Source organism: Vipera ursinii (assembly GCF_947247035.1).
Source record: "Vipera ursinii genome assembly, chromosome: 2".
Lineage (NCBI taxonomy): Eukaryota > Metazoa > Chordata > Lepidosauria > Squamata > Viperidae > Vipera > Vipera ursinii.
In genome coordinates this window covers 276,924,659-276,948,050 of record NC_139513.1, presented here as the reverse complement: position 1 = coordinate 276,948,050, position 23,392 = coordinate 276,924,659, and the positions used below count along the sequence as shown (strand labels likewise).

The 23,392-nt window shown below is 44.1% G+C and overlaps 1 protein-coding gene across 2 annotated transcripts; it reads left to right on the top strand.

Moving 5' to 3' along the window:
* Positions 1–2,625: 2,625 nt before the first annotated feature.
* On the top strand, positions 2,626–22,880 carry DNAJC21 (DnaJ heat shock protein family (Hsp40) member C21). 2 transcript variants are annotated; one of them, XM_083351510.1, is made up of 12 exons: positions 2,626–2,826; positions 7,420–7,513; positions 8,086–8,209; positions 9,836–9,958; positions 12,087–12,391; positions 15,164–15,318; positions 16,143–16,230; positions 16,417–16,572; positions 17,645–17,684; positions 18,297–18,478; positions 19,045–19,117; positions 22,420–22,880. In XM_083351510.1, exons 1-12 carry the CDS (start codon positions 2,730–2,732, stop codon positions 22,576–22,578), a joined length of 1,596 nt encoding a protein of 531 aa, XP_083207636.1. In that variant the 5' UTR covers positions 2,626–2,729; the 3' UTR covers positions 22,579–22,880. The 2 variants fall into 2 exon arrangements, with proteins under 2 accessions (XP_083207636.1, XP_083207635.1); XM_083351509.1 differs by having other exon boundaries at positions 19,045–19,123.
* Positions 22,881–23,392: the final 512 nt, after the last annotated feature.

The window sequence follows — 23,392 nt, the reverse complement described above, 5'->3', positions numbered from 1 at the left end:
AAATGCAACTGCTTGAATGAGAATTTAAAAAAATAAAAATTGCTTTAAAGTAGTGTGCTCCTTTGCATTTCAAATACCCCTTTCAAATAATTTTGAGCTATGCACAATCCTCTAATACTTTACTACTTTGAAACAATCTATGCAGGTTTGTGCAAATTTATCCTGTAAGTTTAAAAGTAATAATAGAGCTGCAAGGGACTTTGGAGATCTTCTAGTCCAACCCCCTATACCAGACATGTCAAACTTGCAATGTTACGTGATGTCGTGAGACGTATCGGGACTATTTTACCATTGCCAGCAATTGAGTTGGTGTGGCTTCCGGATGACGCATCCAGCCCGCGGGCCGGCACTTTGACACCCTTGCCCTATACCAGGGGTAGGCAACCTCGGCTCTTTTATGACTCATGGACTTCAACTCCCAGAATTCCTGAGTCAGCAATTCTGGGAGTTGAAGTCCATGAGTCATAGAAGAGCCGAGGTTGCCTACCCCTGCCCTATACCATTCCAGACAAATGGCTGCCCAATGTCATACTTGATAGAGCATCCACAACTGGAGGCAAGCTGTTCCACTGATTAATGGTAAAAAAGGTAGATGTGAAGTGACATGAATCTAGTTTTTAAAATCTGTTTACTTTATTCGTTGATTCAATAGCCAATGCCAAGCAATTTAACTTCAAGGATGCTAATTTCTGGTGGTGGTAACAGTTTTCTCAGTGTTTTTGCTAATTTAGCGTAGAACTTTTTGAAATTTTAAATTGGTCTAGATTTTTCTTCAGTGTCAAAGCACAGTGAACGGTTCAGTAACTTCCAGGTTGCAAATAATAACACTTTATTTCCTGTTAAGAGATTTATTATTCATCAATCCACTGAATAGTTACAAAATAGCACTAATAATAACAATAATAAAGTTGGAAGGGATCTTTGAGGTATTCTAGTCCAGCGTTTCCCAACCTTAGGAACTTGAAGATGCGTGGACTTCAACTCCCAGAATTCCCCAGCCAGCATAGCTGGCTGGGGAATTCTGGGAGTTGAAGTCCACGCATCTTCAAGTTCCTAAGGTTGGGAAACGCTGTTCTAGTCAACCCTGCTCAGGCAAGAAACCATATACCACGGGTCCCCAAACCCCAGTCCGTGAACCAGTACCGGGCTGCGGCATGCCAACTGTCCACACAAGCAAAGCTTGATCTGCGAGATGCAGGCAGTACACAAAATCACGTCCCCTCCAGTCCACGGAAAAACCTCCACGGAACTGGTCCCTGGTACCCAAAAGGTTGGGAACCTCTGCCCTATACCATTCCAGAAAAATGGTTGTCCAGTCTCTTCTTAAAAACTTCCAGTGTTGGAGCATTCACAACTTCTGGAGGCAGGTGGTTCCACTGGTTAATTGTTCTGTCATGAAATTTCTCCTTAGTTCTAGGTTGCTTCTCACTGATTAGTTTCCATCCGTTGCTTCTTGTCCTGCCTTCGGGCGCTTTGGAGAATAGTTTGACTCCTTCTTCTTTGGGGCAGCCCCTGAGATATTGGAACACTGCTATCATATCACCCCTAGTCCTTCTCTTTGTTAAACTAGACATACCCAATTTCAGCAACCATTCCTTATATGTATATATGTATCCTATTAAGTGGAAATAGGTGTGTATAATGTTCAGTATTGCCCTTCTACCAAAAAGCATTGTAAGGCAGGTGATAAAATTTCCCCGTTTCAATTTCTAACAGTCAAATATTTAGACTAGTCGGAAAGACAATTAATGGTTCAATTTCTGTACAAGGTGTTCAGCTCCAACATCCAGAATCCAAGAACATATTATTATTATTGGAGGGGACAGATGTTAGCTTTTTATTTTTTATGTTTTTGCCACTTGTTACCACATACATAACAGTTACTGCTGGAACCTTGCTTTCAGTGAAATAATCAATTTCGGTTAAGTGAAATCTGGCTTCCCCATTGACTCTGCTTTGTCAGAGGGTCGCACAACGGGGTCATATGACCCCAGGACACGGTCAGTCGTCATAAATACGAATGCGTTGCCAAGCCTCTACATTTTGATCACGTGACCATGGGGATGCTTCAATGGCAAGGGTGAAAAAACGGTCCATCAAGTCACTTTTTTCCGGCGCCGCTGTAACTTCCGAACGGTCACTAAGCGAACTGCCGTAAGTCGAGGACTGCCTGTAGTCCCAGATCTGCACTGCAATTGCGACCTGAGGAAAAGCAGGCGGGGCTGCCCTTGTTCTGATCGAGGACTCAATCCGGTCTGGTCTGACGGGTTCCGTTTTAATTATTGTCTTAAGATAACTATTTGTGCACTCTGTTATTTATGTCACTGTTCACCGCCCTGAGTCCTTAGGGAGAAGGGCGGTATACAAATCAAATAAATAAATAAATAAGCGACCCTGGAACGTTCGGTCTCCCAGCGTTCCACGACATCAAAGCCAGCTCGGCGGTCTCGGAACGTTCACGGCCCCGACGTTCCACGCCATTTAAACCTCGGCGCTCGGCCGCTTCTCCTCCTCCTCCTGCGGCGGCTGCTGCTGCTGCCTTCCCTCCTTTCCAGAAGCCCTTCCCGCGCCAGCCGTCAGTTCCGCCTCCCAGCCAGCTCGGCCTCCCAAGTCTGCCTCTTCCGGTCTTCCTCCTTTCCTCGCCGGTTCTCGTCACTGCGGTGCTCACGTGCAGGTGCCGGCCGGGGAAGGCGCTCGGCCGCTGGGCTGAGTCCCTCGGACCGCCGAGCATGAAGTGTCACTACGAAGTGCTGGGTGTGAGACGCGACGCGTCCGATGAAGAGCTCAAGCGAGCCTACCGGAAGCTGGCCCTCCGTTGGCATCCAGGTATGAACCCGGCCTGAGCCCCGACCTGTCGGGAAAGCGTTTTTTCCCCCAATGCCGCCGAGGCCTCCCCGGACCTGCCCTCGCTCCAGAAGGCTGGAGTCAAACCATGGGCACCAGCGGGATGTTTGGGCAGGATAGGGAATGTAATCCAGCAGGGTGCTGCTGTGATCCAGGTGTTGGAGTTGGGGAGGGGCAGGTAGTTCAAGCCACCGTCAGCCATGGAAACCGCCCTGGCCGGTCACTCTCTTCCTTAGCCCAGCCTATCTTACAAAGTGGCCGTGGCCGTGTGGAAAAATAGGAGATGCTCCCGAACTAAACTAATAACAGTAATAAGTTAAATTGGCAATGACTCTGGGTGACTCACAACAAGGTATTTAGGCTGTGAAGGTAACAAATACTGTACAGGTAGTCGTCCCACTTATCTCAACAGTTGACCCCAAAATTTAGGTTGCTAAGTGAGACATTTGTTAAGTGAGTTTTGCCCCATTTAGGACATTTCTTGCCACGTTTGTTAACTGGATCACTGCAGTTGTTAAACTGGTAACACGGTTGTTAAGTGAATCTTGTTTCCCCGTTGACTGTGGGGATGCTGCAATGGTCATAAGTGTGAAAAACAGTCATAAGTCGCTTTTTTCAGCGTTGTAACTTTGAATGGTCACTAAATGAACTGTTGTAAGCTGAGGACTACCTGTATAGATATTTGGAGGGCACACAACTGGAAAAAGTTACTCAGCCATCAGAGAAAGAGAACCTCCTAGAGCAGGGGTCTTCAAATTTGGCCCTTTTATGACTTGTGGACTTCAACTCCCAGAATTCCTCAGCCAGTATGCCTGGCTGATAAGGAATTCTGGAAGTTGAAGTCCACAAGTCATAAAAGGGCCAAGTTTGAAGACCCTGTCCTAGAGACTGAAATCCTCTCATTTCTCTTCTTCTCCTTACCTGTGAATTAGTGCCTCTGAAAACAATTAACAGTTTGTTTCCTCGATTCGTTTAACAGCAGTTGTCTGCAGAGATTCTCAATCATCTAGGTCAGGGCTGTTCCCAAGATGCTTTTCTTTCTTTTTTTTTTCAACGGGTGACTGGACTTTCTTGCTTTTCTTCCTTTAAAAACATTTACTTCTCACCCAACAAACTGCAATGCCTTGATGCTAAAGGTTCAGAGACAATAGTTTAAAATATGTATTAGTTGCTAGCCATATATCCTGCCTGGTGCCAGTCCAGCACTTTAACCACTCACTACCTCTCACTGTGCTAAGCTTTTGAAATGAAATTTGGTACATTATTTCAGTTTTTCTATTATATTGACAAATATAATAGAATATCATACTCTATATGTATGTGTGTGTGTGTGTGTATGTATGTTTATGTATATACGGTACATATCCAGGAAATTACAGACCTATCAGCCTGACCTCAATACCTGGGAAGATTCTGGAAAAGATAATCAAACAACCAATCAGCGAACACCTAGAGGCAAACAAAGTCATTACTAAAAGCCAACATGGGTTTGTCAAAAACAGATCATGCCAGACAAATCTTATTGCATTCTTTGACCAGGTGACAAAATTAGTGGAGTAGAGGAATGCTGTGGGTATAATTTACTTGGACTTCAGTAAGGCATTTGATAAAATAGACCACAACCTACTACTTGATAAGATAGGAAAATGTGGGTTAGACAGCATCATCACCAGATGGATTCATAGCTGGCTGACCGGCCGTACTCAGCGTGTGTGGTCCTCAATGGAACTGCATCTACATGGAGGGAAGTGTGTAGTGGGGTGCCCCAGGGCTCTGTTCTGGGCCCAGTGCTCTTCAACATCTTCATCAAAGATTTGGATGAGGGGATAGATGGGGAACTCATCAAATTTGCAGACGACACCAAGCTGGCAGGAATAGCCAATACTCCAGAAGATAGGCTTAAAATACAGGAGGATCTGGACAGAGTCAAACACTGGGCACTATCTAACAAAATGAAATTCAATGGTGAAAAAAGTAAGGTTCTACACTTAGGCAAGAAAAACCAAATGCACAGGTATAGTATAGGTGGTACTTTGCTCAATAATAGTAACTGTGAGAGGGATCTCAGAGTCCTAGTGGACAATCACTTAAATATGAGCCTGCAATGTGCTGCAGCTGCCAAAAAAGCCAACAGAGTGCATTAACAGAGGGATAGAATCAAGATCACGTGAAATATTAATAACCACTTTACAATGCCTTGGTAAGGCCACACTTGGAGTACTGCATCCAATTTTGGTCACCACAATGTAAAAAAGATGTCGAGACTTTAGAAAGAGTACAGAGAAGAGGAACAAAGATGATTAGGGGACTGGAGGCTAAAACATATAAGGAACAGTTGCTGGAATTAGGTATGTCTAGTTTAACGAAGAGAAGGACGAGGGGGGACATGATAGCAGTGTTCCAATATCTCAGGGGCTGCCACAAAGAAGAGAGAGTCAAGCTATTCTCCAAAGCGCCCGAAGGCAGGACAAGAAGCAACGGATGGAAATTAATCAAGGAGAGAAGCAACCTAGAACTAAGGAGAAACTTCCTGACAGTTAGAACAATTAACCAGTGGAACAACCTGCCTCCAGAAGTGGTGAATGCTCCAACACTGGAAGTTTTTAAGAAGTGGTATAGGGTTTTCTGCCTGAGCAGGGGGTTGGACTAGATGACCTCCAAGGTCCCTTCCAACATTTGTTGTTGTGGTGGTCCCTTCCAATTGTTGTTATTATTAATGTCTGAATATATACACACATACATACACATACATACAGTGTACACACACACACTTTGTGATGCCAGGTGGCAAATGTATTCTGCCTTTAGTTACTTCTCAAGGCAACAAGGCAGCTCAATCAAATTTGATTCCTGATGTTCATATGGAGCCATCCTTATGCCATGGAATGGAAGTAGCTTCCTATTATGGGTTGTTTTTTTGCTTCCCAATTTAGTCCATGAATAAATAAACAATAAATCTGGGATTTAAACTATATTAGTCTACAGAAGATGATGTTTATTCATCTCTAAGCAAATGCAGATTCTGTTGGATGTAAGCTAGTAACTCAACAGCCTGATTTTTTGTACTGGTGCTCTTATTAATTAAATGCCAGCAGGATGTCCACACATACTTTGGTAATGAATTGTTTTCGTGAGCTCATAATAGGTCAGTCTGGCAGCAAGGCTTTATTAAGATGCTTATTAAATATAATTTCAATTTAATACCCACCTGACAATAGAATCCTATATATGATTATTTCAAAAATAAATCCTGCTGACACAGATAAGCAATCTTAGAATTGCAGCCTAAAGTTAATGAAAATAATAAGGTTTGTAACAGCAGTTCAATTACAGGCCTTTCCCTGAACTCTTTATTGAAATATAAAGTAATTTTTTCATGCCTTAATTCCACATAACCATTAATTGAGTACAGTATGCTTCATAGTATTCACAGTATTGTTTAGCATACCTTAATCCTGAATGCATTGATTTTAAAATCTTCAAATAGCAATCATGCTTAGACAATTGCCCTACTGCTTTGGATGCCCCCTTTTTGTGTGCAATTGAGTATATTTCAACGAATGAATGACAAACCAATTAACTAATTTTTACGGATGCAAGTGCATTAGGCTCCATTTTAATATTACAACAGATTTGATCATTTTTATCCAATCATTCATTCATTTACTTATTTATCTGAGTATCCCTTTAAACTGTTGAAATTAATTGGTGGCTTATGTATGAATAAAGATCATGGTAATCTCTATATACCAATGACAAACTCATCCACTGCATTTGTAGCCTTATGTTTGCCAAAATATGAATAAGATCCAAAACTTTCTTGAAGGAAAAAAGAACAGTCCAGTGAAAACAGAGTTTGCCCAGTAAGCAGGGAATACTGGTGGAGCAGTGGGCTAATGCCTCCTTAAGTAACACCAGCTGCCTGCAATTAGTGCAGGTTCGCATCCCACCAGGCTCAAGGTTGACTCAGCCTTCCATCCTTCCGAGGTAGGTAAAATGAGGACCCAGATTGTTGGGGGCAATTAAGCTGACTTTGTAATAATGCCGCTTGGGAGGGATGTGAAAGCCCTAATAAGCAGGCATATACATAGAATGAAGGCTACTGCTAAGTTTGTAAAGCCGCCCTGAGTCTTCGGAGAAGGGCGGGATATAAATGGAATTAAAAATAAAATAAATAAATAAATTTGTTTAGAAAGACAAACCTTAGCAGGAGAAAAAGTGGAATATCCTGAAAAGAGCAGGGCTGGCTAAACTGATCAGCAGATGATATTGGAACATATTGTTGCAGATATTATAATTATTGTTTCATTCTGACGTTAAGCATTCTTTTTTCGGAACTCGAGTCTGTTGGAATTAATAGAGTTTATTTCCAAATAAGTTTGATAGGAGCCCTCAAATGTGTTATTCAACTGAAGTCTAATGGAATGTGCTAGAACCACCATGGGAAAGGTGAGCCAGGAATTGTGTTTTCCTCTTGGCTTTTTAATATCTGATAATCACAAATGGATTTCACAAGGCTCGTAGCGGTGGGGTTGTTTCTGTTTTGGGATGAATTGATTAGATTTTGCTTTGCAGATAAAAATCTAGACAACGCTGAGGAAGCAGCAGAACAGTTCAAGCTGATCCAGGCTGCATATGATGTGCTGAGTGATGCCCAGGAAAGAGCGTGGTAAGTTTGCCTTTTGGATAAAAGCTTGAAAATTCTTATAGTGGTGTATTGGCTTAACCAAATCTTTTTTGCCATAACTTTTAGTTAAGGTTTGTTATAAAATAAACATGTAGGAAAAGTTTGAAAACAACCTAAAAGCAAAAGTGCAACCTTTGCTTTACATTCCACAATATTTCAAGCTATTTCTATAGTAATAAAATCATTCTCATCCCCAAAATCTAAAATCAAAGTTTCATTTTTTTTCAGTTCCGAGCAAAACATCTGGAAGCAGTTTCCAAGTAGAAACAAAACTAGACATGTTCTTCTCTTTAACTAAAAGAGTTTAGGCAGAGTTGCACCTGAGTCCGTCAGACCCCAAACTGGCTGGGGTATTCTGGGAGTTGAAGTCCTCGCATCTTAACGTGGCTAAGGTTGGGAAACCGTGTTACAGCAAGACCTGAAAACAGCCCAATCTTTTAGCTGTGATTCAGGAAACTAATTTGGTCTTCCTGCCAACAGATACCATTCCTTGTTTATTCTGCGGTAGAAAGTTTCATGGCCTCTAAATTTAATTTGTTCCTTTTCCTTTGTAGGTACGACAATCACAGGGAAGCTCTCTTGAAAGGAGGCATCGATGGAGGCTATCAAGACGAGAGTCTGGATTTGCTCCAATACTTCACTGTTACGTGCTATTCTGGCTATGACGATGATAAAAAGGTCAGGCTTAAGCACTCGCTCGGGGGAGTAACTTTTACCCTTGGGTGACTCCTGAGACCCACACAGCTTCTTGCTACAGGTGGCAAGCCAACAGGTGCCAGACCGAGGCTAGCAATGCCGCCACCCCACAGCTGCCCTCCTCAGCCACTGAGCTGCACTTCAGTCTCAACCTAAGGGGGAAATCTGTGTGGGATTGGCAAACAGCTGCCCAACTCCCTGCTATCACTGTGTGCCATTGAAATGCAAGCCTCAGAAAGTGACCTACAGCCCACGAATTGTGAGTTTGAACCCCCTGAGGGCCATCATGTACAGGAAAATGCTCTACTTGTGATCAGTCACTTAGTGATCATTTGAAGTTATGACATGCCCCCCCCTAAAAATGTACCTATGACCTAGTTCTGCAGTTCCGACATCTACACCCCCACCCACCCACCCCGCAGGTCACAGGACTGTATTTCAGGCACCCGGCAATTGGCCCACATTTGCAGTGGTCACATGATTGCAATTTACTGCGGTTTTGCAGAAAAACAGTACTTCCAGTTTTCTGCAAAAAAAGACCCCATAGCAAACAATCGGTTCACCTAACGATTGCAGCGTTTCGTTTATTTATTTATTTGGATTTATATACCGCCCCTCTCTATTACATGAGTTCATGTAATAGTCATGGTAATTCGCTTAACAACCAGTGGAAAAAGTGACAGAAAATCGTATCAGTCAGGTGATGAACCCACTTTACAACTGTCATGACTTAATTGTAATGGGTGGACTACATTACAGTCATGAATCGAGGATTACCTTTACATAATACCAAGCATACAGAAAATTCTGCTTCTCCTTTATAATGCCTTGGTAAGGCCACACTTGGAATATTGCATCCAGTTTTGGTCACCACGATGTAAAAAAGATCTTGAGACTCTAGAAGGAGTGCAGAGAAGAGCAATGAAGATGATTAGGGGACTGGAAGCTAAGACATGAAGAACGGTTGCTGGAATTGGGTATGTCTAGTTTAATGAAGAGGAAGGACGAGGGGTGACATGGTAGCAGTGTTCCAATATCTCAGGTGCTGCCACAAAGAAGAGGGAGTCAAGCTATTCTCCAAAGCACCTGAAGGCAGGACAAGAAGCAACGGATGGAAACTAATCAAAAAGAGACGCAACCTAGAACTGAGGAGACCAATCAGTGGAACGCCTTGCCTCCAGAAGTTGTGGGTGCTGCAACACGAGGTTTTTAAAGAAGAGATTGGACAGCCATTTGTCTGAAATAGTACGGGGTTTCCTGGCAGAGCAGAGGGCTGGACCATATGACATCCAACTCTGTTATTCTGTTGATTCAGCTAGAGAGAAGTCATTTATTCGTGTAAGGAGATACAACAATTTTATGTGATTACAAATGTGAGGAGATGAAACCTTTAAGTCTGCCAGATCTGTTTTCAAACATAAATGCCTGTCTGATTCACCTCAAAGCAACGTTGTTGGCTCTCGTACAAAAATCTGGCTGGAGATCTCACGGTCAAGAGCTCAGAAAACTGAGCAATTATTCCAGATGTCATTATGCCGATGTCTTTCATTGTCCTCTGCAATTAACAAGGCTTGTTTTCTCTCTCAGTGATCATATTGTTTCTTTCAGGGGTTCTACGCAGTCTATCGGCACATCTTCGAAATGATTGCAAAGGAAGAAGAGGAATCCATAGTAGAAGATGACTTTGAAGGGTTTCCCAACTTTGGAGATTCCCAGAGTGACTACGATACGGTAACAACTCTGAAATTCATAGTTGGGCAGTTGCCTTGTTAGAGTCAGCTCAGATGGCACTGAATAATCTGTAAGCTTTTGAGGTCACCAGAACTTTTCCTGAACTAAAGAAAAAGCAAGAATGTCATTATAGTGGAGGAGAAAACAGCATTTTAGGCCTGAGACCGAAGAAGTTGTAAATTCTTTCCATTTGCATCTTTTCTGGCCGAGTGCTGCACTTTCAGATTGTACCTGTTGTTCCACAAAACCTCTTGTTTCCTAACATAGGGAGAACTGAGGCTGTTCTCACATAATTCTTATTTGGAGTGGAACATAGAAGTTCCTATGTAAAAGAAATATTTTTTTAAAAAAGCAAAATAAAGGATACAGTTTTGAAGAACTGGGGGTCAATGAACTCTCCCATGATAGAATTTTTCTCTTAGCTGGGTTTGTAAGGAGCCATTGTGGTGCAGTGGTTAGAATGCAGTATTGCAGGTAAACTTTTCCACAGCCTGGAGTTCAATCCTCACCGGCTCAGGGTTGACTCAACCTTCCATCCTTCTGAGGTCAGTAAAATGAGGGGCCAGATTGTTGGGGGCAATATCCTGACTCCGTAAACCGCTTAGGGCTGTAAAGCACTATGAAATGGCGTAAAAGTCTAAACGCTAATGCTATTGCTATTGTAAAAAACATTGCTTGTATACCAGTCACGCATATTTTTCCTTTCTACATGGAAAAACTGTTTCCTGTAGTAAGCTCATATAAAGGAAATTAAACAGTACAAGTTATTGAGCGGTCTAGGACCTAGGTTAATTCTTTACATATATAGTAAGGTAAAGGTAAAGGTTCCCCCGCACGTGCGTGCTAGTCGTTTCCAACTCTAGGGGCTCCGTTTCAAAGCCGAAGAGCCAGCGATTGTCCGAGGACGTCTGCGTGGTCATGTGGCCGGCATGACTGGACGCCAAAGGCCCACGGAATGCTGTTACCTTCCCACTGTAGTGGTCCCTATTTTTCTACTTGCATTTTTACGTGCTTTCGAACTGCTAGGTTGGCAGAAGCTGGGACGAGTAACAGGCGCTCGCTCTGTTACGCGACACTCAGGATTCGACCCGCCAAACTGCCGACCTTCTGATCAACAAGCTCAGAGTCCTAACCCACTGAGTCACCGCGTCCCTTTTACATATATAGAAGCCCTGAAAAGTTCAGGAGGTTTTCTCCCAAGGCCAGGGACCACTTTGTGAATTTCTGTTCAGCTGGAAAAAAAAACACCATTGAGTCCTACTTCCTGTTTAGTGCATGAATCCACATCCAAAGGAATGTAAAGCTTCTGCAATAAGCCCCTGCGTGAACATGTCGCTGAAAGAATACAGGCTGTCCTTAACTTTATGACCATTGGTTTAACAACAGACTTTGAGAAAAAAATGACTTACCTTGTAGTTATGACCATCATACCATCCTTTGCGGTCACATGATTGCAATTGGGTGCTTGGCAGCTGGCTCATATTTGCTACACATTAAAGCAGCTGCATCTTTTTCATGCTCCTGAGGAAGCCTTAAAAAGAGGTAGTTCTTTTAATGAGCAGAGGAATGATGCAGATCCAGAAGAATTTTTCTGAATCTTTTTCAAAGTGCAGACATCCTGAGTAAAAATGCAAAAAATAAATTATTACCACCACCATCATCATCTTTCAGTTAGAACAATTAACCAGTGGAACAACCTGCCTCCAGAAGCAGTGAATGCTCCAACACTGGAAGTTTTTAAGAAGAGACTGGCCAGCCATTTGTCTGAAATGGTATAGAGTTTCCTGCCTGAGCAGCAGGGCTGACTAGATGGCCTCCAAGGTCCCTTCCAATGTTGTTATTGTTGTTATTTTTGTTGTTGTTGTTGTTGTTGTTATTATTATTATTATTATTCAGCATGGCACCCCAGTTTGGCTGCTGCATCTACTTTTCAAAAATTTAAGTCAGTGCAGAAAAAAAATATGTTTGACCTCTACCCATAAATAGTTCATCAGCCACCATGTGCTGTAAGTTAAATATGTAGACTCAGTTTTAATAAACAACCTTAAGAAAATCACTGCCTTGGGGGTGGGCCTCTTCAAACTGTTAGTCAATGTAAATGTCTCTTTCTCCCTCCCTTCCCGTTTAGGTAGTCCATTCTTTCTACGGGTACTGGCAGAGTTTTTGTACCCAGAAGAATTTTGCCTGGAAGGAAGAGTACGACACTCGGCAGGCGTCCAACCGCTGGGAGAAGCGGGCCATGGAAAAGGAGAACAAGAAGACCCGAGACAAAGCAAGGAAGGAGCGGAACGAACTGGTCCGTGAACTGGTGGCCTTTGTGCGGAAAAGAGACAAGCGAGTGCAGGCCCACCGGAAGCTCTTAGAAGAGCAGAATGCAGAGAAAGCTAAGAAGTCAGAGGAGCTCCGGAGGCAACAGAAATTGAAACAGGCCAAGTATGATGATCTAGACCGCTGTTTCTCAGATCTTGGTAGATTTCCAGAATTTCCAAAATTCCCCAGGCAGCACACTGCATGAACACTACCTCTTTATACAGTATTGGTCCCAAAAGGCAACACAGTCGTAAAAAAAAACACAGGGTCTAATGTAAAGGGGTAGGTCTGTACATATGTTGTATATAGTATGTTTAAATGTGTGTTATGTCTGTGTGCACTTTGAGAGTGAGCAACTACATTTCATTTTTAATGTGCGTCATTGTGGCCCCAGCTCAAAGACCACATGGTGAAATCCAATCCAGTCCACTTCCTTATTGCTTACATCTAATAGAGCAGGGTTTTTCAACCTTCTCACCCATTGTACCACTTTTAGGATAGGGCAACATCCGAGTACCATCAGTCGCCTAGCAAGGTGTCAAAAACTTGACCAAAAAAAAAAGGAAAAAAGTGATGAAGTACAGGTAGTCCTCGACTTACAACAGTTCGCTTAGTGACTGTTCGAAGTTACAATGGCACTGAAAAAAGTGACCCCCAAGCCACAGCCGAGCAAGACACCTGCCTGCCTGCCCGGCGGTGCTTTTCCTCCTGTCTGAGGTTTTCACTGTTGTGAGCATTTCTGTTGAGGATTGGCATAATTAGTTGGAAGAGACCTTTGAGGTCTTCTAGTCCAACCCCCTGCTCAGGCTTGTGCGGTTCAGCTCACTCCCCTCCCCCACTACCACTTTTCTAGGATGGTCACGTACCACCTGCCAGGTAACAAATGTACCACAGGTGGTGCCCGTACCACTGGTTGAAAAGCCCTGTAATAGACGGAATCTTGCCAGACTAAAGTTACAACCTTCTAACCTAATGGCTATATCCTGAGAAAATCTACCCTGAAGCTCATTTTCTCTCCCCCATCCAGTTTGGAACTGCACAATTTCTTGTTTTGGGCTTCTCAGGAATGTGCTGCCCCGTCCCTGGGAAACCACAGAGCTTCCGCCAAGTTTACCCCCTACTCCTTCTCCAAGTGCACATTACATCACCGTTTCTATTCATGAAGGTTCATAAATGTTCTTCCTGCAGTGGTACAGAAGGAGAAGTTGATCTGTGTTTCTGCCTGCCTTCAGGGCTGTTGCAGTGCGGCTTCTAAAGCGCATCCTAACAGGTTAAGCTTATAAATGTGTGGAGTAAGTTCTTGGAAAGGCTTGGTAACTGTTCTGTACCAGCCTGCTACCGGCCCTGCAGAAAAGGCAGGGACAACCCCTTTTACAAGAAGGCAAGAGGCTGGAACTAAGCCTGCCAAATTTATGGATACAAAAGCAAACAGAACAAGATACGAACCATGAAACAGGAGCTATTCAAGCGGTTGCCTTCAGCAAACCAGCCCTCCCCCTTTTATACAGTTCAGGGCGTGGCTTCTCTCTGCCTCCTTCCGAGGTGCCCCATTGCCTTCCTCTGTTTACTCCTGATTGACTGCCTCCTGCGTCGGGCGTCCTTGAACAGGGCCAGCTGTGGGTCATCTTCATCCACGCTGTCAGGCTCACACAGCTGGGTCTGCGTCGTGACCAGGTGGGAGGGGCCTGGCTGAGGGCTCTCATCAGTAAGCTCTCCAACACCCTCAGCAACCTCTCCAACACCCCCCTCCTCCTCCTCTGAGTCGTCCGACCCAACTGCCGAACCCACAGGCTGACCCTGAATCACAACAGTAACCAAGGAAAAACATGATAAGAAGTCTTGGGGCTCTCTGAGCTTTGTTGTTTTCTTGTAAACATTTCATTATCCAAACTAGGCAACATCATCAGCACACGGATTCTTCCTTATTGATAAGAACTCCGTATATTTAGATACAACCTTGCAGTAGTTTAGAATGAAGAGTGAAATACTGAGATTGATTGTAAGAGCTGTGTGCTGACAAAAGGCTTATCTAGCTTTGATTGGTAGCATCCACAGTTTGCACAACACAACTGTGTCTTTGTTTCATAACACCTGGTCAGCATGAAGCTGTCTGCACAAAAGAAGCTGTCTTGATCCAACCTGTGTAGGACAATAAAAACGTCAGCAATGTAAGCTCACTCTTCTTCGGTCTGGTGATTGCCAAAGCTTTGGTAAATCCTATGCTTTCTACCCCGCATAGACATTAAATCGTGAAGTGCTTTATTCATTTGGAATTGATGTTGTAAGCTTCACTAGGTGGCAGCATCTGGCCAACCGTGCCTAGGTACCAGGTAGAAAAGGAGAGATTTGAAAAACTCAGGACTGTAGATTAGTCAGAAAGCCTGAAAAAAAGGCTGTAACATACCATTTTGGTTTTTGTTGGTGAGGAAATTAGATTTATTTATTTTATTTTATTAAGTTTATATACCACCCTATTCCCGTAGGACTCAGGGCGGTTTACAGGGAGGGTTAAAAACAAACATACAAAAATTAAAATCAGATTAAAAATTAATTAAATCAAGTCCCCAAAATTTAAACTAAAACCCAATAAAATTAAAACCCCTCAGCCTGGGCCAGACAGCTCAAAGAGCCAAGTTTTCAGGTCCCGGCGAAATGAGCGAAGGTCGGGGGCAGTCCTAGGTTCCATGGGGAGTTGGTTCCAGAGGGCCGGCGCGCCCACAGAGATGTCCATCACTACTAAATCACCAGTAGTTGAACTTGACTCTCCACTTGATCTCTTCTTTAGCACATGGACCAATTTCTTCCCTTTCATTAACCGTGTTTATTGTTCAGGGTATTGCACAAAGCCAGCCTGTGAATATCTCCCACCTTCTGCCTTTCCTCTTCCTTTCAAAGGCTGGCGGAGCAGTACAAGGAGCAGAGCTGGATTACCATGTCTGACCTAGAGCGAGAACTACAACAGATGGAAGCTCAATATGAAAAGGAATTTGGAGATGGGTCTGGCGAGGAAGAAGAGGAAAAAGAAGAGAGGAAAGAGAACCAAGAAGAGGGTGAGGACCAACTGGTGCACAGTGAGTTGCGCCTTAAGAGCAAGCGCAAATTGTGCTGCTGGGAATGGCTTGCTAGGTAGCCTAATTTCCTTTACTGATTTCCAGAATAAGGACTTACAACTATTAAGCAAACATTAACACAAGTTGGGGGTGCTCATGCTCATTGTTGCAATTTGGCAGCTATTCCTCCCTTTTACCAAGAGTTTGATTTTTTTCCAATCAGTATCCTGTGACCCCTGGACAAGATCAGTCCTGAGTGGTACAGTTTTCTCCATGTGATTCCTGGAGATTTTACTCTTGGCAGTTATTAAGGGTCCCTTCAACTTTGCTGATTCCTTCCTCACCTGCATAGCTGTACCATTTTGGTTACTTAAGCACTTAAACCAGGGGTGTCAAACTCAATTTCATTGAGGGCCACATCAGCATTGTGGTTGCCCTCAGGGGGCCGGGTGGGCGTGGCCAGGGTGGGCGTGGCCTACTGGGTGGGCGTGGCTGGAGTGTGTGGCCTACTGCGTGGGCATGGCCAGCTCTACATCATTGGCATCAAGGCTGCCTATGGGGGCCTGGGCAGGAGTGGGACAGATCTGGGGGTCTCTGGCAGAAGGAGGGTCTCTGGGCCAGGGCCAAGGCAGTGGGGGCCGTTCCCTCACTGTTTCCAGGATGGCTTCGCGGGCCACATGAAACCACTTCGCGGGCCGGATCCGGCCCCCAGGCCTTGTGTTTGACATATCTGACTTAAACTCATAGGTAGGATGTTGACAATGGAAGAAAAGATAGTCAGATCATGAAGTATCTTACACAGAAATACATGTATGTATTTTCAGACAAATTAAGTGAAGAACACGACGCTGCTAACCTTTTTGATGACCTCTATTGTCCTGCTTGTGATAAATCCTTTAAGACAGAGAAAGCGTAAGTTTTTCTTCATATGCAAACTAAAATGGATCAGGACATACTTCATCTGCCATCTTGATTTACTCGGTTCCATGCAGGCTTCCCTTCCCGAGCAAAGCTCTGCCCAATTTAACAAAAGGCAGCCATTCTTTCTTAGACTCAAATCTTGTTCTTCTCAGTAACATCCATCTGATCACTCTTCAGGATGAAGAACCACGAGAAGTCCAAGAAGCACCGGGAGATAGTGGCTTTGCTCCGACAGCAGTTGGAAGAAGAGGAAGAAGCATTTCCTGTCTCCACAGTTGATGAGAATGGGTGGAACAGCGAAGAGGAGGCAGAAGAAGCAAAGCCCAAACAAAAGTACTTTATGAAAATATATAGAAGTTCAGACTACCAAAGACCCTAAATTATTTCTGGTCTCCATCGCTTCACGAGGGAGCTGGTCAGGCGCCCTATTTTAGGATGTGCCATTCCATGTTCCTTTTCCCCATTCCTCGAGGATCAACTAACAAACAATTCAATTGAGGAGTTGTCATGGTTCCGACAGATGAAACTCTTCAAAAGAACTTTGAGGCATTGTTTACCTCTTTTATTCGAGTAGCATAATATCGGCACTTACATAATCAAAGCAAAAAAACTGAATTCCCCTTCCCTGGGCACATAGTATCCAAGCACAATTCCCTCCTCCAATTAACAGTCATAAATCACATTCCCCAATTAGCTTGAAGCGCAGCCTTCCTCTCCAGCTCTCCAGCCCAATTCTTTTATCAGCTCTTGAGTTCAATAACCTTGATTCTCACGCTACGTTTTAGTGTTGTTATGTCTAGCTGGACACTCATTCACATCTCCCCCCCCCCCCAGCATCATCTAACTCTAAAAGCGAAAGGGGAAAAATGGCTACATTTCCATCTGTTGTCAATGCAAAAACATCCGATGTTAGCAGCGTTGACGGCTGTTTTATGTTTATTCCTCTCTCAGCTTTTCCCCCTTAACCATCGTGGTATAACTGAGTTTGTTTCTCTTTCCTTTCTGTTGCCCGGGTTACATGGTTCCCACTGCCTTGCCTTGGTAAGAATCCATCAGGAGAGAATTGGGCTATCTTCAGCCGGAATGCTCAGAAATGTGTTGCTTAGAAATAATCTGTTAGCTGCTAGTTGGTGGGCATGGCTAAAGCAAGCAGTTGTTCAGGATGAACTCCACACTTTTCCTGGGTGTAGAAGGGGTTTCAAATTGCACCCGAGATTTCTCTTAAGGCAGTGTTTCTCAACCATGGCAGCTTTAAGATGGGTGGAATTCTGGGAGTCAAAGTTCACCTACCTTAAAGCCGCCAAGGTTGGGAAACGGAGTTCTAGGGCTTCAGAAGAGATTCAGCAAGCAAAGGTTGTTGAACTAGGTTGTTTTGACATTACACTTTTGTTTTTATCTTTAACAGGTTGTCAAAGAAACAGCGAAGAAAGCAAAGAACAACAGGCGTACGTGTTTTTTTTTTAAGTGAATTTCCCTTTGCATGCTTTCATGTTCTGATCTGTTTGAACATAGCATTGATTGCTGGCAATGCCCTGCTGAATAAACTGGCTGAAATATTTTTGCATTTTATGAGGAGAACTAGCTAACTTTTCAGAGCTGGTTGCAGCTTTTGCCTCACCAACACAACCTCATTTTGAGGAAATGGAGATGGCAGCCTTCCCTTTGCAGAGGACCCCACCACTAGGCCATTATCTGCCAAATATAACATGGCTTACCAGGAGGAGGTTGCTGGATCCCCAACTTCAGAAGATGAAAAAGTTTTCAGGTGTGGGGCAGATGCTTCCTCAAAAAGTCTGTGCATGTAAAACTTTTCTGTGCTGGAGCTGAAGGCTTCCTTGAATGGGAACAGATTTAGCACTGCCCCGTGTTGAAAATACATAAAGGCCTTCCCCAAGTGGTTGATGTTCCAGGTGATGGCTATTTTGTAGCACCTGGAAGGCACCAGCCTGGGGAAGATTGGTTTGCATGTTTGTGATGTTCTAGCATACCAAGGCATGATTTTCTTCATCTTGCAAACAGACTTTGTTCCTCTGAGGGCTCTCTTATTCTTCCAACAGACCCCGGAGGACCGTTCCAATGACAGTAGCCCTGAGCAGCAAGTCGAAGAGGCAAGTCCTGTTTGCAGCAATGACCCAGAGAGGGTGTCTGAAGAATCAGAAAATGTCAGCAAAAGCCATAATTCAGATGATGTTGGGGACATTTCAGCACCTACAGCAGAATCCAAAACTGAGGTGAAAAGGTAAATATGGTTGTCTGATAATAACTGAAGGGAGCTGTTGGTAATGAAATGTAAGGAGTTGGAATAGAAACCTTGTGAAAATGTTTTATATAGTCTATAGCAGGGGTCCCCAACCTGTGGACTGTGGCCCACTACAGGGCCGTGGCCTCCTGGCTACTGGGCTGCAGGACAGGCCGGCCAATGCATGCGTGCACACACCCATTCGTGTTAGTGCCGTGGCCGTGGGACGCAAAAACGGGATACCGTGCTGCCTGGTGCGAAAACGGGACGCTGTGTGCCGCAGGGCGTGAAATGGGACGCTGTGCTGTGGGGCACGAAAACCACCACCGCAGGGCGCGAAAATGGGGGCACCCCGCAAGAACGGCCCAGGGCTAGCGAGAATCACATGGGCACTAGTACAGCCCCATTTATGTCACGTGTGTGCTTGCGGCCTTGTTAGCGGCATGCACACGCACGCATAAAATGCTGCCCCCTCCCTTCCCCTCCGGTCTGCCAACGGAGAAAGGTTGGTGACCTCTGGTCTATAGTACCTGCTCAAAGACTAAGAATTTCTTTTGTTATTTTAGCAATCCTAAAGGTAAAGGAAAGAAAGCCAAAGAAGCCAAGAAAACATCCCCCAAAGCTTCTTCAGAGCACCAGGTAAAGGTATGCACAAGAGATTAATTTTATTAATTTTATTTATTTATTTAATTCCATTTATATCCCGCCCTTCTCCGAAGACTCAGGGCGGCTTACAAGCTTAGCAGTAGCCTTCATTCTATGTATATGCCTGCTTATTAGGGCTTTCACACACACCCCAAGCGGCATTATTACAAAGTCAGCTTAATTGCCCCCAACAATCTGGGTCCTCATTTTACCTACCTCGGAAGGATGGAAGGCTGAGTCAACCTTGAGCCTGGTGGGATGTTATGCTGGTGGGATGTTATGCTGACTCAGGAATTCTGGGAGTTGAAGTCCATGAGTCACAAAAGAGCCGAGGTTGCCTACCCCTGATCTAAGGGAAAAGTCTATTCCCCCCCTTTTTTTGGTTTATTTGTTTAATGAAAATGTCGTTCAGGTTGACTTCAATCCCCAGTGGTTTCCTGGATCCACCCATGCCATTCTATGGGAAATAACATGGAAATCATTTAGCATTTCTTCTTTTGAAAACTCTTTCAGTTTCCCATCAGGTTTATACAGCCCCCTCTAAGCCAGATACTATATCAGGGCTCTCCCTATGTACAGTAGCGGCCAAAATTGTGGAACCCTTTTGGGAAAAATGTACAGTAGAAATGCCACCTTTGGTTAAGTTTCCACCAATTTTTCTTCTAATTTCTTTATAACTGTAGCCTTGTTCACTTAATAATACTATTTTACATCGCTTTCTGGTCAACAAGTCAACTCTTTGCACCATTGAAGGTAAAGGTAAAGGCTCCCCCGCACGTGCGTGCTAGTCGTTTCCGACTCTAGGGGCCGGTGCTCATCTCCGTTTCAAAGCCGAAGAGCCAGCGCTTGTCCGAGGACGTCTCCGTGGTCATGTGGCCGGCATGACTAGACGCCAAAGGCGCACGGAACGCTGTTACCTTCCCACCGTAGTGGTCCCTATTTTTCTACTTGCATTTTTACGTGCTTTCGAACTGCTAGGTTGGCAGAAGCAAGCTCACTAAACGAAAGAACACAAAAAAACCCCAACCAACTTGATAGCGATCACGTAACACACTGACAAATGTCCTCCTCTCAGCTTTAATACATGACAGCAATAACTGAATCCTACTGTGATCTGATTGACTCATTGCCAAAACAAGATGACACCCGATTGGCTCTCTAAACACTCATGCTCATTGGCTACAGTCAGATGAAGGAAAGCTACCTGATATCAACCTAAGCAAATTGTGCTTCCTTTTTCTGGTTATTTGGCTATAACGTTTCATAGAATACAGTACAGATAATTGAACAAACTTTGTTGCATTAAATTCTTGATTAAATTATCTTTCCATTGATATATAATTTTATGATACTACTCCAAAAAAAAAAAGTAGTGTTATTAGCCATCAAACCTCAAAAATACACTTTTCCCAAAAGGTTTCCACAATTTTGGCCACTTCTGAAGATTAACCAAGTTCTGCCATCTGCTGAGGCTTTTTTTTCTTAACTTCAAAAGGTTGTCTGACTTGTAGTTCCACCTAACTCACGTATGCTCATTAAAAAAAAAACACCAAAAAACCCCCCAGCTAAGCAGTATCATATATGCTTATAACGTGGATGAGGAAAAAACCCAAAAAAATCCCACAGCTATGGGTTACAGAGGGAAGTCCAAAAGGATCCTGGAAAAAGGTAAGAGCAAACCACTTGTATATTGCTGCCCAGAAAATTACACGGACATGTCTAAATCGCCAAGATTTCAGCTCCTTTTATAGATACCCCATTGTTTTGCAGAGCTGCCTTAGCCAACTTTCAGCCTGGGAACCGAATTGTCGATCGCTCATTTAAGGACTGTAGCTTTCTAGAAAGGATGAGTGGCTTTAAGTCGTAAGTTTAGCAAATAAGTGTGAGCGGATAGAGCATTGATTCTCCAGGTTTAGAAAATGTAATTGAGAACCGGGTGGTGATATTCCGTGGGGTGACAGCTTCCTTTTTCGGCCTGCTTGCAAGCTTGTAGAAATATGTTTTGCTGCCAGTGTAGGTCTAACCAGGCCTTATTTTATGTTTATTTTATTTTATTTTATTTTATTATATTTATATACCGCCCTTCTCCCGAAGGACTCAGGGCGGTGAACAGGGCACATATAAAAAATACAAAATACAAAAATTAAAAAAGAATTAAATAGTAGCCCAGCTAAAACAATCAATAACAATATAAAAATCCCCATTAAAACCCCAACATATCCCCCATCAGGCCAGGCCGGCTTGTTCAAATAGATGGGTCTTCAGACCGCGTCGGAAGGAGCGAAGGTCAGGTGCCATCCGGAGCTGATTCCATAAAGCCGGAGCGGCCACAGAGAAGGCCCTCCCCCTGGGGGCCACCAGCCGACATTCTCTGACCAGAAGCACCCTGAGGAGGCCCTCTCTATGGGAACGCACAAGGTGGAGGGAAGTTGACGCCGGCAGCAGGTGGTCCCCGAGGTACTCCGGACCTGAGGTACTCCTTAGACCAGGAGTCTTTAACCTTGACAACTTTTAAGACTTGTGGACTCCAACTCCCAGCTTTGCTGGCTGTGGAATTCTGGGAGTTGAAGTCCACAAGTCTTAAAAGTTGCTGTCAGGGCCCACTTCAAAACCTCATCCTGAGAAAGCAGGACTCTTGGAACAGTTTCTTTCCAAAAGGAACTTTTATTAGGAGAAGCTGATAGCAGGCATAATAGGGAGGATCTGAGGGTATCCCGCTCAGATCAATAGGTTAAGAGTCTCAGGTATAACCCCACCCCAAGAGTTCATCCAGTCAGTTTGAATGGGCCAATCCCCAGGTGTTAAGGCCACTGTGGGAAAGGAGCTGATCACCATGTCCTTTCCCATGCTTGTGAAGACGTTGTTGTTGGGTCTTCGCATCTTCCCTTCCGCAGCAAGAGATAAGCCAGATGGCCGGAGGCACATTCCTTTCTCACCCCAAAGTAACATCAAGGGAGAGACAGTTCAAAGAGTTAAGTATGTAGGAACAGCGGAAAGGATACATACCACAGAACCTTCCCCCCTCCCCCTCAGGAGAATGGCAGAACCCTCAGAAAGAAATGAATTAGGAAAGAAATGAGATAGATTCCCCGCCCCCCCACTCCCCAGGAACAGAATGGGTTCTGACAGTTGCCAAGGTTGAGGAGCCCTGCCTTAGACTACTCCAATCAGGTAATTCTTTGTTACATTTTTGCTGACATTGAAGAAATACTATATTAATGTCTATGGAGATTCTCATATATATTAGTGGTAATAAAATCCGTCCCGTCTTCGTTTCTTCTGCTTTTCCATGACAGCCTGAAGGCCCCCTGCAGTGTGTGACCTGCAGCTGTGAATTTCAGTCACGGAACAAATTGTTTGAACATCTGAAAGCCACCGGGCACGCCAAAGCCGTGGCCGCCTCCACTGCCAACACAGCCATCAGAAGCAAGAAAGAGAAGCGGAGGAACAGATAGGGTTTCCAGAAAGCATGGATAACTGTGGGGCTATTCAACTTTGTCACATCAAAAGGCACCTTGTTGACCCAAAGAGAGAAACAGGCTTTTCCCATGTAATTTAACCGGGATGAAGACTGATGGATCCAGCCATAAACAGAGCAGAAAAGCATTTACACCTGTGCGGCACTTGTTATCTGTTTGTGTCTATATTGTGTTTCATAAATTGGGCTGAAACCCCAGATTGTTCATAGAGCCTTCCTGCTCCTTGGATTTGTAAAAACCTATATGTACAGGCAAAGGAAATAAATTATTTTACTGTACATTTCTGTTTATTTTCAAGAATTGCACTATTCCTTTCATTTAGCAATGTCCTCTTTACATTGAACACACCTTTTTGCTACCAACCTGCTGATACTCATTTAGCCCAGGGGGTCTTCAAACTTGGCAGCTTTAAGACATGTGGACTTCAACTGGTGATGACCTATAAAGCCCTAAATGGCTTGGGTCCGGATTATCTGAGGGAACACCTGCTGCCGACATTAACTCCCCATCGTCCTGTGCGCTCCCACAGGGAGGGCCTTCTTAGGGTACCGCCGGTGAAGGATTGCTGGCGGGTGACTCCCAAAGAGAGGGCCTTCTCTGTGGGTGCGCCTGCCCTTTGGAACCAACTTCCTATGGAACTTAGGACTGCCCCCGACCTCCGTTCATTTCGCCGGGACCTAAAAACTTGGCTTTTTGAGCTGTCTGGCCTAGACTGAGGGGTTTTTAATTGGTTTTAAAGTTTTAACTTTTGGGCTTAAATTTAATTAATTGTTTTAAATTTATTTTAACT

What these genes read in the sequence shown, in the direction of transcription:
- DNAJC21 (XM_083351509.1), top strand. Translation starts at nt 2,730, where the DNA reads ATGAAGTGTCACTACGAAGTGCTGGGTGTGAGACGCGACGCGTCCGAT. An exon ending in GGCCCTCCGTTGGCATCCAG is followed by an intron (nt 2,827 to 7,419) that starts GTATGAACCCGG and finishes TTTGCTTTGCAG; the next exon opens with ATAAAAATCTAGACAACGCT. An exon ending in GATGCCCAGGAAAGAGCGTG is followed by an intron (nt 7,514 to 8,085) that starts GTAAGTTTGCCT and finishes TTTCCTTTGTAG; the next exon opens with GTACGACAATCACAGGGAAG.